The following is a 13,984-nucleotide window of genomic DNA, read 5'->3' as shown; positions in this document are numbered from 1 at the left end:
CCCAGTTGTACACGAGATTTCTTGTGAATCGGGTTGGCTATAAGAAATAGGAAGTACCTATAAGACACACCCCTTTGTACCTTCTGTATACCGGTACAAAACATGTAATTGAAATGTGAATTTTGATTTGTATCGTCTTTCTTTTACGATGGTTTGGTTAGAACACCTGACAGTGTTTTACTTAAATCATTACCCAGGTTGAGGGTTGATGTGTTGCCGGTGCTTATTATATACATTCTTTTCTTGTACAGGCAAACACGTCCCGTACAAGATATTTGATATTTTCATTGCTCGCCTAGCTATCAGTAATTTGCTTTAAAAGCATCTGTATAATAGTGCATACATAATATGTATATGCCTACCCTCAAAGAGCTTATTATTTCTAATAGTGAACATTAGAAACTGTCTGACCTGTCTGCCTAATAAATTGGAGTCGACTAAAGTAATTCGGGAGGAATTTTGAATACACATAGTTTTCCAAAATCATTGCATGTTTATGTCACAATATTATTATGAGCATTCCTTACCCGGTATCCTCCAAGATGTACCACGAGACACCTAAAGATAGCATCCCGTCCCACCGGAACCGTCAAGTTAGACAGCGGCTCCCCGAACTCCGGCTGGTGTGTGATTCCTGCAACAATAAATAAAACTTCGATAAATAACATCACTTTGTAACTTGGAGTATTTTTATTGGAACTTTTACTAAGTAGGTAGAAGAGACTTGATTGATAAATTCAAGCAAAAGTTTTTTCTTAAAGTTATTTTTTGTCAAATTTTTCGTACAGTTTAGGAAAATTTCTACACAAAATATGAAATCGAATTTCAGAACGCTTAAGAAAATAATATGAAGTATTTTTTTTTAGTAAATGTAGGTGTATGTTATTACATTTGCTGTGAAAATATGTCTCTTCAATTATTACGAGATTTTTTTTGTGCGAGCATTTGCAACATAATATTCCAGAAATCAATTTAAGATAACGAAAAATGTGTTTGATTCTCACATTTCAAGGTGTTCAAACATCTAGTCAGAGATGAATAAAATGAAAAAAAATCTGTTTGAAGGCTGTTAAAGTTAAGAAATGTTTATTTTTTCAAGTTGTCGGAACTAATATTAATAATAATAGTAAATTCCAGAATGTTAAAACAGAGTGAATAATATTAAATAAAGACATTTCGACTATATTTTTTAATGGAAGTGTACATGGCCATTTATGGAAGCTCTTTAAACGTCTCCAGAGGGCCATAGAAGGGACGCCATCCAGGCAACCTTGGCAGTGGCGATGGTATTTTTCGATTGACGTAGTCGGTGCCATAGTCTCCCGTGCGTTGGCGGAGAAGTGCTATGAAAGAGTGCACTCGTCCTTCCAGAAACATTTCCGTGGCGCTGCAGAATCTCGGTAGGCGGAATAGTTGATAATAAGCATTATTGTAATCTATTTTTAGCTTGCCATTGGGATGCTGTGTAATCTACCCACAGTTCTGACGTATACATCGATGCGCAGAATGCTATGAATAAAATTTTATTTTTACATTTGTAATGCAAAAGTGAAACTTTGTCTTTCTATATTCTCGATATATTTCAGGTTGTCTATGATAATATTTTCCAGGTATGTCAGAGGATGTTTTCATGAGTTTAATTTTACATTTGAAAACCATAACAATTGATTTGAACCTATTGTATAGAAGGGTGTGATTTTTTTACAAAATCTTCACATATTTGGAGTAGTTTCTTATGTGATGGTGCTAGAAGAACCATATCATCTATGCTGTTATTATTATTTACACAAACTCCTTGAACATGTGTCATTACGTATTTGAATTAGTTCATCAGTGTGTGTATTCAAGAGAAATGGAGACACGCTTCCATACTAATGAGAGATACCTACTAAGGCTTGAAAAAAAAAACAGATTTTTATTTCAATTGATACAACCGCATGACGTGATTTACGGTTCTAAATAAATCAAAAGATTATTTGATCCTTCACGGCAGAGAAAGCCTACATATTATTGAATTTTTCCAATCCACTGAAAAAAAATGCTTCAAAGCTTATTTTTATTTGTATTAATAATTCCGAGAACTAAAACTTGTTTCTTTTGATACGAGCAAATAATTTCATTATTTTCACGCACACATTTTGTAGGTTTCTTAGAGGACATTATAAACACTGTTTTATGTAAATTTCAGAGTATGGAATAAATGACCGAGTAAGTAAATATTTGAAAAGGGTCTATGTGGCTTCAAAGCTTCCGCGCTAATGGAAATATCTCGCCAAAAGTTTTTATAGTGTTCATATTTTGAAGATTCACGGATTTAAACCCAATTCTTTATTGAGGAAAAAAGACAATTATAAATGTTTTTCCTTTCATATTTATGCAGAAATACAAATAGAGTCAAATGTGTTTATTGCGGAAATGAAAAAAAAAAAAAAAAAAAAAGGTTAGATTTTAGGCTCGTTTCTCAAACTGGGTATTTTTTTAACCCAGATTTTTTAGAAAAAGGAACCGAAAATTTTATTGATCATGGAATGAGACATTTGCAATTTGCAGACGAGACCAGCCCATATAAAATGTACTGATGTGATATTACAAGTTTATTTGTTCAGGAGCCTTTCATCTATGTTGCTTACTCCTCGATCGATAGTTAGAAAAAAAAAACATTTTCAAGCAAATGACTTTGGGCAAGACCTTTGTAGCAGAATGGTAAACTAAAGGGATATTCACCTCCTAATAAGTAAAGTAGAGAGTAACTACTAGGATTAAATAGACATTCACATGACGGGTAGGTAGCAGTGGTGGAAAAAAATGATACATATAAGCACGCTACTCGACGAGTAGGTAGCGCTAATCGACAGTTTACGCAAAGGTGGTGAAAAGCTCCCTAAATTAAGTCTGAAGGTCGCATTGGTAACAAAATATATTGCAATTGATTTGTCAAGCCAAATTACGCAAAAAATAATTCACATACTTTATCTAAAATAATAAAATTATTGCATGGCTAAAACTTCAAGTGCCCAAATAAAAGTTTACTTCCTGTCATCAAACCATTTTCTTGGGCAAATAGTGAACCCTATAATCCACTATTATTTAATCGGCTCCACAATTTACACATCGGGTATATGCTAATGTAGAAAGCATTGTAGTACCACTGTAACTGTACGTAAAAACATTTAGAAATATACATAATATGTTTTAAATAATATTCAGCTCTAAGGAATAATGTTTAATAATAATAATAATAATAATAATAAATTGTTTATTCCAGAATGTGGGGAGGTGAGTGCAATCCCACACATTCCATAAAATGTAACTACAATATACAGAGATTCAAGTAAGTACAAATAAAATAAAATATAAAATGTAAGTTTGATAAAGCAAATAAAACATAAATAAAAGGAAATATATAGAATGGAGAGTGATATCATAAAACATTTACGTTTCTTGTAAGCTTATTGGTATATCGGAGCAATAATTATGGGGGCCAATATTTTTCTCCATTTTTTTTCGATGCTCGATCCTGAGGTCTGGCGGGATTCGATGATGAGAACGTTTCTGGAGTTGTTGATCCTTCCCCTCGTTCCTGCTACCCTGGTTCTCATTAGGGCTGCAAAGCCGGGAACTCTCCCCTCCATGAACATCGAGGAGGCACTGCAGTACCTTGGAAGTCCGAAAATTATGCGGAAAGCATTGTTATATTGAATCCGAAGCCTTTCCATGGTTCGCTTTTTGAAATTGGCCCACAGCTTGCAAGTATACAAGGTAGTGCAGAAAGCTAAGAATAGCGTCCTTTTCACCTTCGGTCTGCAGACTTGAAATCTTCTACTAAGCATGTTACGTTTTATGCTCAGTGCTGGCCTCTGCCTGTCGATGTCGTCGTCATCCGTTAAGTTGTTGGTGATGATATGCCTTAAATATTTCGTTGTTTCTCTATTATGAGAGGTTCTCCATTCAAAAATGCTGGGGGTTTTTAAAAAATATTAATAAAAATAATAAAAAATATTAATATTAATAAATTTATGTGAATAAATACAAAGTTTTAATAATATTTTTATAATAATGAATTAATACAAAGTTTTAATAAAATATTGATTATTGTACAGTCAAAAAAAAACCTAAGATATCTTTTACAATTGACCTAATGACCGGGGGTCGTGCAGGATCTTTGAACCCTTCTCATTCATCAACATGATTTGATTATTATAATAATTTACACAAACATTTTGATCTACAATAAACTTGAGCAAAGACTTGCAATATATTTTATGTAGTTAGGTTATCACTTCACACACCTTTCCCAAAGATGACACCGAACCTGTGAAAAGTTACTTATCTCAGGGACTGTGTAGAGTTAATATGGAAAACTAATACCAAACTGAAGAGATCCACTCGAGCGATTTTTGATACATTATGGCAAGTTTGCAACGTTTTAAGCGATTGCTTGCCATAATGTGCCAAATTTATAGAAACTAAAAATATGGCATAAATGGTGGAATTTATGTGAATTCATTGGCTTTAAACCGTAAAGGAAGCAATTTCATATGTTTCCAAATTAATATTTTGAGGAACGGTATAAATAATAAAGGAATGGTAAATTTATATATACGACACAAATCGCTCGAGCAGATCTACACAATATTTAGGATTCTCGTGTGGTCGATTATATTATGGATTTAATACTAAAAGCCAATAAAATATTTTTTCCCGATTTTGCCAATCAAATTGAGCGAAATAATAATGTCATCAAAGCGACCATAGTGTCTGTGACAGACCACGCTTTAAGCGTGCTATATTTTCGTGACTTGATTTTTTTAAGGTATCGCTCACCATACATTCCCATTGGCAATGTGTAGCGAACTATATGCTGAAATAGACCAAGCCATGATGCGTATAGCGTAATGTTTCGCCTACCTAAATCGCAATGTTTGTACTGTAAAAATGACGATCAAAATCACTACCTCCTTAGAAAAAAGGTCACATACTGTGGACTTTAACTCAGGACCCATAATCACGCGTTAAATAAAATATATGTTCATGTTCAACTACATCTTAAATAAAGTAAATGAAAACAGTGGTAGGTTTAGTTTGCTTGTTATTGCATCCCTTGTTGGAAGCAATAATATGTGTTTAAGTCTGAAAGGAACGGCGGACCTTGTTATTTATTAGCGCTAACACGCCGTCTTTAATTGCTTTCCATGCGAGGAACGAGGGTACTACCGATCTTCTTGCTGTTACTCCTACTAGTACTACCTTCTACTGTTCTTTTGGATTCTTTCGAAAATGACACTACATATGCACCTGCTAATTTATCCGATAGCTACTGTTTTAATGTACTTCATGGTTAAAAATTTTGTTTTATTTTTTGGTTTTTCTATACGTGTTTCCTTTAGGGTTTAAGTAGGTTGCATTTAATGGGTGCTTGCTTTGTGGCGGTATTAAATATTTTGTGACTTTATTTTATTTATAAATAACAATTAAATTCAAAGCGTAGTAATTTATTTATAGTCCTCTTACTGGGGATTCCCGTTCCGAGGTGATTCCTGTTCATGATTTCGTCATCTTCACGTCTGTTGGTTTCATCATCTTTATCTCTGTTGACTATGTTTGTTGATTTCTTCATCTTCATATTTATTTACTATATTTTGTTGATTTTCACATCGTCGTGTTCATTGTCTGTAGGTATTTAACTGGGTAACTGGTGTTATTTCATATTAAATGATTTCGTCCTTGTGTTTACTTTGCCATTTTACTATGTTGACTTAATTGAAATGTTTTCAAATTGGATTTAAATAGTTATTACTGATTTAGTATAATGTAGTTTTAAACATCTGTACAATGCATCTGCAAAGATAAAGTTTTACATTTCATTTTGCTATTCGCACTTTTGAACGCTAACATAATTGGATCACGTCCTCCGTTATTCTCCGAATGTCGAAAAAATAAACATGACTGAAATACATCGACTTTAACCTGAACGCCATCCGTATCCCTGACATAGATCTATTTACACTCAAAGTATCCTATATCCCTGGAATGATACACGCCCTAAGATAACGAACAATGTTCAACCCTTTTTATTGTGAAATATTCATATCTCCTTTTGACATCGTTACTTGGAGAAAGATTCTCAGGGGAGCACAATGGCCGCCAGTGATTACTATCATGGCCATTATATTGCTTACAAAACTCTTAGATAGCTAAAATATTCCTCAGAGAAGATTCCACGAAATATAAAATTTGGCTAAGCTTCCGAATGAAGAAACATTGCTATGAAACGACAAGATTTAGTTCACTGAAAAACAGCCCTCGATGGATGATGCTTTACCCAATAATTGTGCTTACAAAAGAATATCGAACAAAACTAAATAGCAAAAAGTTACAGGGAAATTTATATACCTAATAATAAGCAGTGAACTTCAAATTGATCTTGATTTTTTTATATCCTAGAGGCGTAGTGCTGACGCAAAAAAATTCACGTTGCTCTTTTCGATGAAGATTTCAATCTTGAATCTTTCGTATCTTGCTTTCCGCGTACCTAAAAATCTACTTAAGAAGTTACTTTAGAACTTGTTGTAATACCCATTTTGGTATTATAATCTAATAATATTGAAATTTTGTTTAGACGACTCATTAACAACGCGTAGAGGGTGAACTCTTAATTAATAGGAAATGAACAGAGAATTCGCTGTGTTATTGACGGAGACTTAATCAGGTGATGAAAAACATAAACAATATCATAACATTCAAAATCGTCATTTTGCAGACGAAAGCAAGTACAAAACTTACACTATGTGTGTTTTAATATTGCTAATATCGGATCAAAAGAGTTATTAGTTACTACAGATATACTGCAGGCCTTGAAAGCTGACATAAATTTTTTAAAGGGGATCCATTATTACAACACGTATTGATCGCAGCCGAGAGTCCCAAATTCCATAACCCTAATAATAATAATTTTAAGCTTGGGCCAAAGACTTATGTAAGTACAAACTGTGATTTTGTTACGTTGGGAAATGAAAGAAGAGAATTCCGGTAATTACGTTTACTGCTTGCTTCGGCAAATTATATCAGAGGTCTGTTTCCGTAGTAACCCTAATAGAAAACCTCAAAGCCGATTTGACTTAAATAAATTAATTGAACGTGACGAAAGCCTACCTTTGTTAATTACATCTTTGTGTAATGAAACATTCACTCAAATTATAATCTTGGTTATTAATTTATACAATATTCAATATTCACGTTCAATTCTATCACAAAAAGGTGTGACGTGAGCGGGTTCAGAAAATAGGAAAAAGGGTGAATCACTATCAATTCAGCATTATAAGTATGCTTTTATAAAGGTTTTTTTTTTAACTATGTTTCTAGCTGGAACCTATCAATTTTTGTTATTTTATTTTTAGTAAACGTGCATTATCATGACATACGTGAATTAAATAGATTCAACATGTTAATATTTTACGAAATAGTTGCCATGCTAAAAAATGCCTTAGCATAACTTAATACTCAATTAATGAAATTTTGTGAAACAATTAAGTAAAATTATCAATTCATTTAATTAAATAATTTTTTATTATATAAGGATTATAAAAAATATAACTCAAAAAGATTACGGAATAAAGCTATTAATAAAGGTCAGGGACGTGAAAAGCAAACTGACTTGATAATGTAGAAAGATACGAAAAGAATACAAATCTTTGGTGATCTGTAGCGGTTAGGCTACGTGAATCCCTTGCAAAGAGACACCCGGTAAACAATGTCACACAAAAGTGTTAGTAAGGGATGATAGGGCCGGACAAAGAAACACACAGCACACAGAAAATTGGGAAGCCGGGGGATGAAATTGAATCCTTCGTGGAAAAGATACCGTAAGGTCTATCAGTTTTTTTTTCAAGATTGGGGATATGTTTTTAATGGAATAGAGTGGTGTGAAATGGAGGATTGATTATATCAGTTTTGGGTATCTTTTGTAATACAAAGGGCTAAGGATTCAAAGTATTGTTAATGATCATTAATTTCATACTGGACTATGAATGTTATAAAAGAGCCGAGTAGGTAATTATCTCCGTGGTTGCGAGAGTCACGTTCATACAGTTTTAAAATTTGTTTCGGCAGAAGGAAGAATGTTAGTCAAAATGGAACATATGTCCTTTGCAACTCCTGGTCCGACGACTCAATTTATTTCCCTTGATCTGTTAGTTAGCTACCAATCGGTGCTTTATCAGCTCAGGATCTCCTTCGTTCCATTATTGTGCAGCGGTGTGAATCCATCATTTATGGGTTATCACTAATATTACATAGTTATTACCAAATGTTAACTTTTACAATGTTTGCGATTACTAAAGACCTCCTATGATGTATGCGCTAATATTCTTAAGATATCCTTGCTTACCGAACATTAATGTCCGTACGGTATGAAAGGAAAAATAACATTTATGTAATTAATAATTATAATAGTATAATCTGTAAAACATTAAGGTGAAGCTTAATACTAAATCACTATTTTGATTAATCTTTATAACGAATTGGTGTACATTATGAATACCAAAACATATTCTTTAGATAAATTGAAGGTTTTCCTATCGTTTCGCTTGAGTAAAATACATATAAGAATATAAAATACTCAGTAAAAAATATAAATGTAAACTACTAAAAAATATTTTTTTTCAATAGAAATGTATGAACGCGTAAAGGACACAACTTTTAAAAAATACAGTGTAATAGCTAAGATTATCTGTGACAGTTTCACTTGATTACATTTTTTGCTTTCTTACAAAATTATTTACAAAATAAATAAAAACCAGTTTTGTGCATGAAATCGAACGTTTCTAGACTCCGTTTGTCAAGCGATTTTAATGCCTATTACGTACAGTATAAGGTATACCAAGAAAATATACATTTTTGGCTTGTAGCTTACTCTTAATATTAAACCATCAATACCTAGAATCCAACGATGAGTGAGAAATGATCCAGTGTTTCCAAAAATTATTATAACGTCTAGATATTTTGTCGAGGCTAATTTCCTGTGGTCAAATTTTTTATCGAGAATTTACCCACAATTTGAAGTAATAATAAGTATAATCGGACGAGGTTCAAGTAAGTTATTGGTATAATTGTGAATAAAAACGCAGAATTTAGACAGCCGCCTCCGTTGAAACAGTGTCTCACTCGTTCTAACGTAATCGTAAGGTTTTTTTTATAAACTTAACGAGTGATGTTGGAAATATGAAAAAGTTCACAATATCATATTTAAAAGTTAATGCATTGATATATAAACAAATTCGATTTTTTGAATGGGTATATACGTACCAATCATAGCTGCTTATGTTTTGATTTGACCCACCGGATTCAACGTGTAAATAAAAAAAAAATCGTTAAGAATCTCTCTATTTATGAAGTGCCTAGATACTTTTTTCATGTCTTTATCTAGTTTGGCTGAACCCAAAGGAGGGGTTAAGGGTAAAAGAACCCAAGATGGGACATTTACTCTCTTGTTACACTACGGATAGTTTTTATTATAGGCGTGACGCAGATGTGCCATGGACCATTACGTTTATAAATATATTTCCTTCAAATTTTCTTTTTTTCTTATCCATCTTTTGTCAGTAAAGGCCGAGATCTGTATGCAAGGAGCAGACAAAAGGATTGAACAAGCTTAGGTTTGTTAATATAATTTGAAAAATAAAATACATTTTCGAAACGATGAATAAGCAATTATTTCTGAATCATATAACAAACTATTGATAAAGATCCGAGATCCTTTCGCAAAAAATCTAGTATATTAAATACAAATCAAAGGTAAATTTGAGTAAAAATAATTACTTATATCGGTATATTATGTAAAGGGTTAAAATAAAATCGTTTCAAAAAATGACAGCAAGATAAAAAAGCCTACGCAAGACAGAAGTGAAACTTCTAGTTTCAGCTGATGCTTGGCGTGGCGCAGTTCGCTGGTGTCTGAGAGAGAGGAAAGAAGAGAAGAGAGAGAACGTTCGTGAGCGGCTCCCCCACCTCAACAAGGTTTCACTTCAAAAATGCCACAGCCGAGAATCGAACCTCGCTTAACTGATTGAAAGCCAACCACGCTGAGCACCAACTGTAAGCAAAGCCGCATAAATTGATTATATTATGTAGGTTCTGAAAATATGAGAGCTTGTTATGTTTTATAATGTTACCTACATCACACCCAAAATATAATATATTTTTAAAAATAATGTACAATGTACAGAAATAGAATCCCACACAAGATCGCGTAGTGCGCTCTAGCGAACGGATATTTTATCAGAGGGAGATAGTTTTAATTTTTTTTTCTGTAAATTATTACATATTATCAAAATAAATAAATTAATTAAATAAATGTAATACAATTATCATAATATACGGATTAGATAATAATTTTAATCCAACACAATAACGCAAAGCGCGCTCTAGCGGAGTAATGTTTTATCACAGTGAGATAAGTGTTTTTATTATTTTGCAATATTATTTTCTTTTAAAAAATGTTCTGACCTACTAAAAAATAAGATATTGAATGAAAAAGGCGTTAAAAACAAAAAAATAATGTGCGATGGCCGAGAATCGAACTCGGATCAACTGCTTGGAAGGCAACTATGCTGACCATTACACCACCAACGCCAGTTGTCGGGATGAGCTAAGAAGCATTTATATGTTACTTCAAAACTTTGACTAGATCAAATGAACTTTAATCGGTGGTGGGGGTACCCGCATTTTCGTTTCGGTCATGAGTCGGTTTTACTCCGGTCCTCGAAATTGCATGACGCGCGTAAAGAAGTTTCACTTCAATTTATACAGCCTCCTTGGTAAGGCTCTAGACTACCAAGCTGGGGGTCGCGGGTTCAAATCCCGGCGTGCGCAAATGAACTTTACAATTTAGGCATTTAAAACAATACATTGTATATTTGCGGCACGTTTCAGTGGAAGATACTCTCAGTATCGCCCTGGTGTAAGATCACCATTCAGAATTGAAAAGTTGCTTGAAATGGCTTTGGCCTTGTTTGGTGACCTAAATATCTGAATAGAGAAGTACTTCCACACCCTCCTCTTCCCATCTCCTTCCCTTCCCCACTACCTTCAGTTTGACAACATACCTCAAATGAGGATGCCATGATCTCACTTGCTTCAGACGGATTGGAGCAGTTTTGACTCACTTGCGGTTTCAGATAAAAATAAAAATAAAAATACATTTAAAAAATGAACATCCCATACCGATCAAAATTTAAAAATGGTGTTCTGGAAAACGGGAAGAATAGTCACGGAACGCCGCTATTCTTTGGGAAGATATAGAACAACCATAAATCATAGTGTTATCGTACTCGTGTCAACAATATTCTTTAAATAACTACCTACGTACCTACTACGCAGGTATCATAGTCTTTTCTCAGATACATTCGATAAATGTATTTTCGTGATATTTCTACTGATTGAACTAAATACTGCTTTCCGATGAAGATAAATCAAACCATTTCCTTCTTTTATAATCCTCGTTAAACCGACATAATACACCAAGAAAGAGAGAAAAACGTAGTTTTGGGTTACGTGATTCTGTTTCCAGGAACGGTTCACCCCTCACCTACCCCCGCCCGCAGGCGGTGTATTATCCCCCAGTCCCCCTTATTCTACCCAAGAAAGTTATTCAATTACCTACATGTGTGTTCTTCCCGCATAATATTCTGATCCCGGCAAAGAGTCCCTGAAACTATTTTAATTCGTTCAAATTTAAAGGTTAACCTAATCTAGTCGCATGAATAACTGATCGGGATAGCGAAGTTCATATTTCCCAAACTTTCCTTCCTAATAATGTGAAATATATATAATAATATTTGACTTCTAGTTTCACTTTTCCTGCCTCCTTTATTTTGGCGAAACTTTTCCAGATGATGTATCAGCAAGAAAAGCAACTTTTCCTGAATATAAGCGTAATGTATATTAGAAAGCCGGTAAGTTGGAAAAATAATAAGTATATCACTTCGCAATTTAACCCCGCATTTACAGTTCTTAAGAATTTTATACTTATTGCTAAATTATTCGCGTTAGAGGGAGATCACTTAATTAAAATTTACTTTCTGGTTATTATGGTCTAGAACCTAGAAGTTGGAACATTGTATGCTTTTTGTTTTCCTAACTCTAATCAAAGTATTTTTTAAAGCTCAATCTAAAAATTCACTGCCTCCTTCAATATTTCAACTTTTGATTCAATTCCAAATCTAATTTTCAAACAATGCAAAATAATTTCTTAACGATGAATCTTAAATATTTTTTTTTCAACCCCTGCACTTTAAATCAAAATACAGAACAGCAACAAAGAAACCCAAAAAAATCTATCTAAACAATATTTTAATTATCTATTCACGCCCTATAATGTGTGAAATATTAATATGAATATGAAAATAAACTTACTTTTATATCACAACAGAGATAAATGTATTGTAACTGAATACGTACATTTTGTAGGTACGTTTAACTTTTCCATATAATAAAGAAGAAAGACAAGAAATGCCACGTGAACCAAATTTTTGACCAATCGAGCCTTAAATTTCCAATACAAAACTGTGTTCCTGACTTATGAGCCTTGATATTTGACTTTTGAAAACCTCTTAGAAATCCTCTTCTTTTCTTTATATGTCCAAGAAATATTTTTTTACTGTCAGAAATTTTTGAAAGATATTTTTTCCTCCAGATCTAAAAACATATTTGTGCAGTCTGGAAGGTCGCTAAAGCTAATTGTGTGGATGCAAACAAAATTCATAAAAATATTTCGTTTATTAGATAGTTGGTTTCTTAAGCACCGAGAGGGTAAGAACGTAAATCTAAAGGTTAATAATATTTACATTCAAGTCTGGGAAAAAATTCTTAGACAAAATATTTTTTGTAATTCATCAACAGTTTGTCAATAATTACTAGGCAAGTTACATAACGACACTGAAATTTCTTTCTCCGTTGTATATTATCGTTCAAATGTTATGTAAGCAGAATATAATATATACAGAAGAATCTTTTTTTTTCCTTGAGGAATGTGATCGAACTGAAAATTAGATATAAACGCAGCGCGGTACAACTCCAAGTAAAGTTTAATTATTCTATGTTCTAACGCACCAGTTGCAAACGAGGAGGTAACGACACACTGTTGTGTCTCACATTACAGATTTTTTACGAAGAAAAAATCCATGAGGAAGATTTCATTCCTATCTCCCATTACGCCGCAGTGTACTTAGCCTTCTCCGATGTAGTCATTCCCCTTAGTTTGGTAGACTGTTGGCGTAAACATCGGTGTGGCTATACCCACATCACATGTGTGGAATATAAGTCCCCGTGTGGAGTTAACCCAGTTTACGTTTTGCATTGTTTTCTTGTTTGCCGCTGTGACAATTTTGATATCATGATAAGACGACAAGACAAAGTAAAAATTTTAATTTAACAAAAAATTATTAATAATTAAATTTAAATATAATTAGATATGTTTTATAAAATGGCTAGCGAAAACTATTTAGATGTTGTGAATAAAAGTAGAACTGTGAACAGTTGACCTCGCGTCGAAAAACTTTTCAATTAAATCATACACAAGTAGGACAGTAATAACACCATTCGTGAGTTGGTACTTAAATACTTATCTATTTTAATATAAACCGTGTATTTGATGTAACTTTTTTTTATTTCCAATAATATAATATACATTTTGCCAAAGAAACGTCACTATCTTTAATTACAATTCTTTTATCAAACTTTCTTCAGGCAGGTAAATACCGCAATTTTAACAAAAATGCAAATAAAAAGTCCAAATAAACACGGCAATTTCACATTTGAACACCACACTGAAAAGGAAATGGAACGTACGGATAAATTAACAGTTTAAATTAAAAAAATCAAATTTACTAGTTAAAACGGGACTTCGCTACGCTCAGACAATAAAATAATCCGACTGTGGGCAGTCAGTGAGAACAGTAATTCTAATAACAATATTATTTGTGTAGAA

The 13,984-nt window shown here is 33.1% G+C and overlaps 1 protein-coding gene across 1 annotated transcript in view; it reads right to left on the bottom strand.

Moving 5' to 3' along the window:
- The window catches only part of LOC149425133 (lachesin-like), a 231,663-nt gene that overhangs the window by 66,642 nt on the left and 151,037 nt on the right, over positions 1 to 13,984 (bottom strand). Inside the window, exon 3 of the mRNA XM_089650973.1 lies at positions 528 to 634. Coding sequence (XP_089507099.1) covers positions 528 to 634 — 107 coding nt within the window. The remainder of the gene's footprint in view (positions 1 to 527; positions 635 to 13,984) is intronic.

This window comes from Hesperophylax consimilis, chromosome 3 (assembly GCF_061612785.1).
Source record: "Hesperophylax consimilis isolate HC1 chromosome 3, BYU_Hcon_1.0, whole genome shotgun sequence".
NCBI lineage: Eukaryota > Metazoa > Arthropoda > Insecta > Trichoptera > Limnephilidae > Hesperophylax > Hesperophylax consimilis.
Note: the sequence above shows the minus strand (reverse complement) of the source record. Positions and strands in the feature narration are given on the sequence as shown.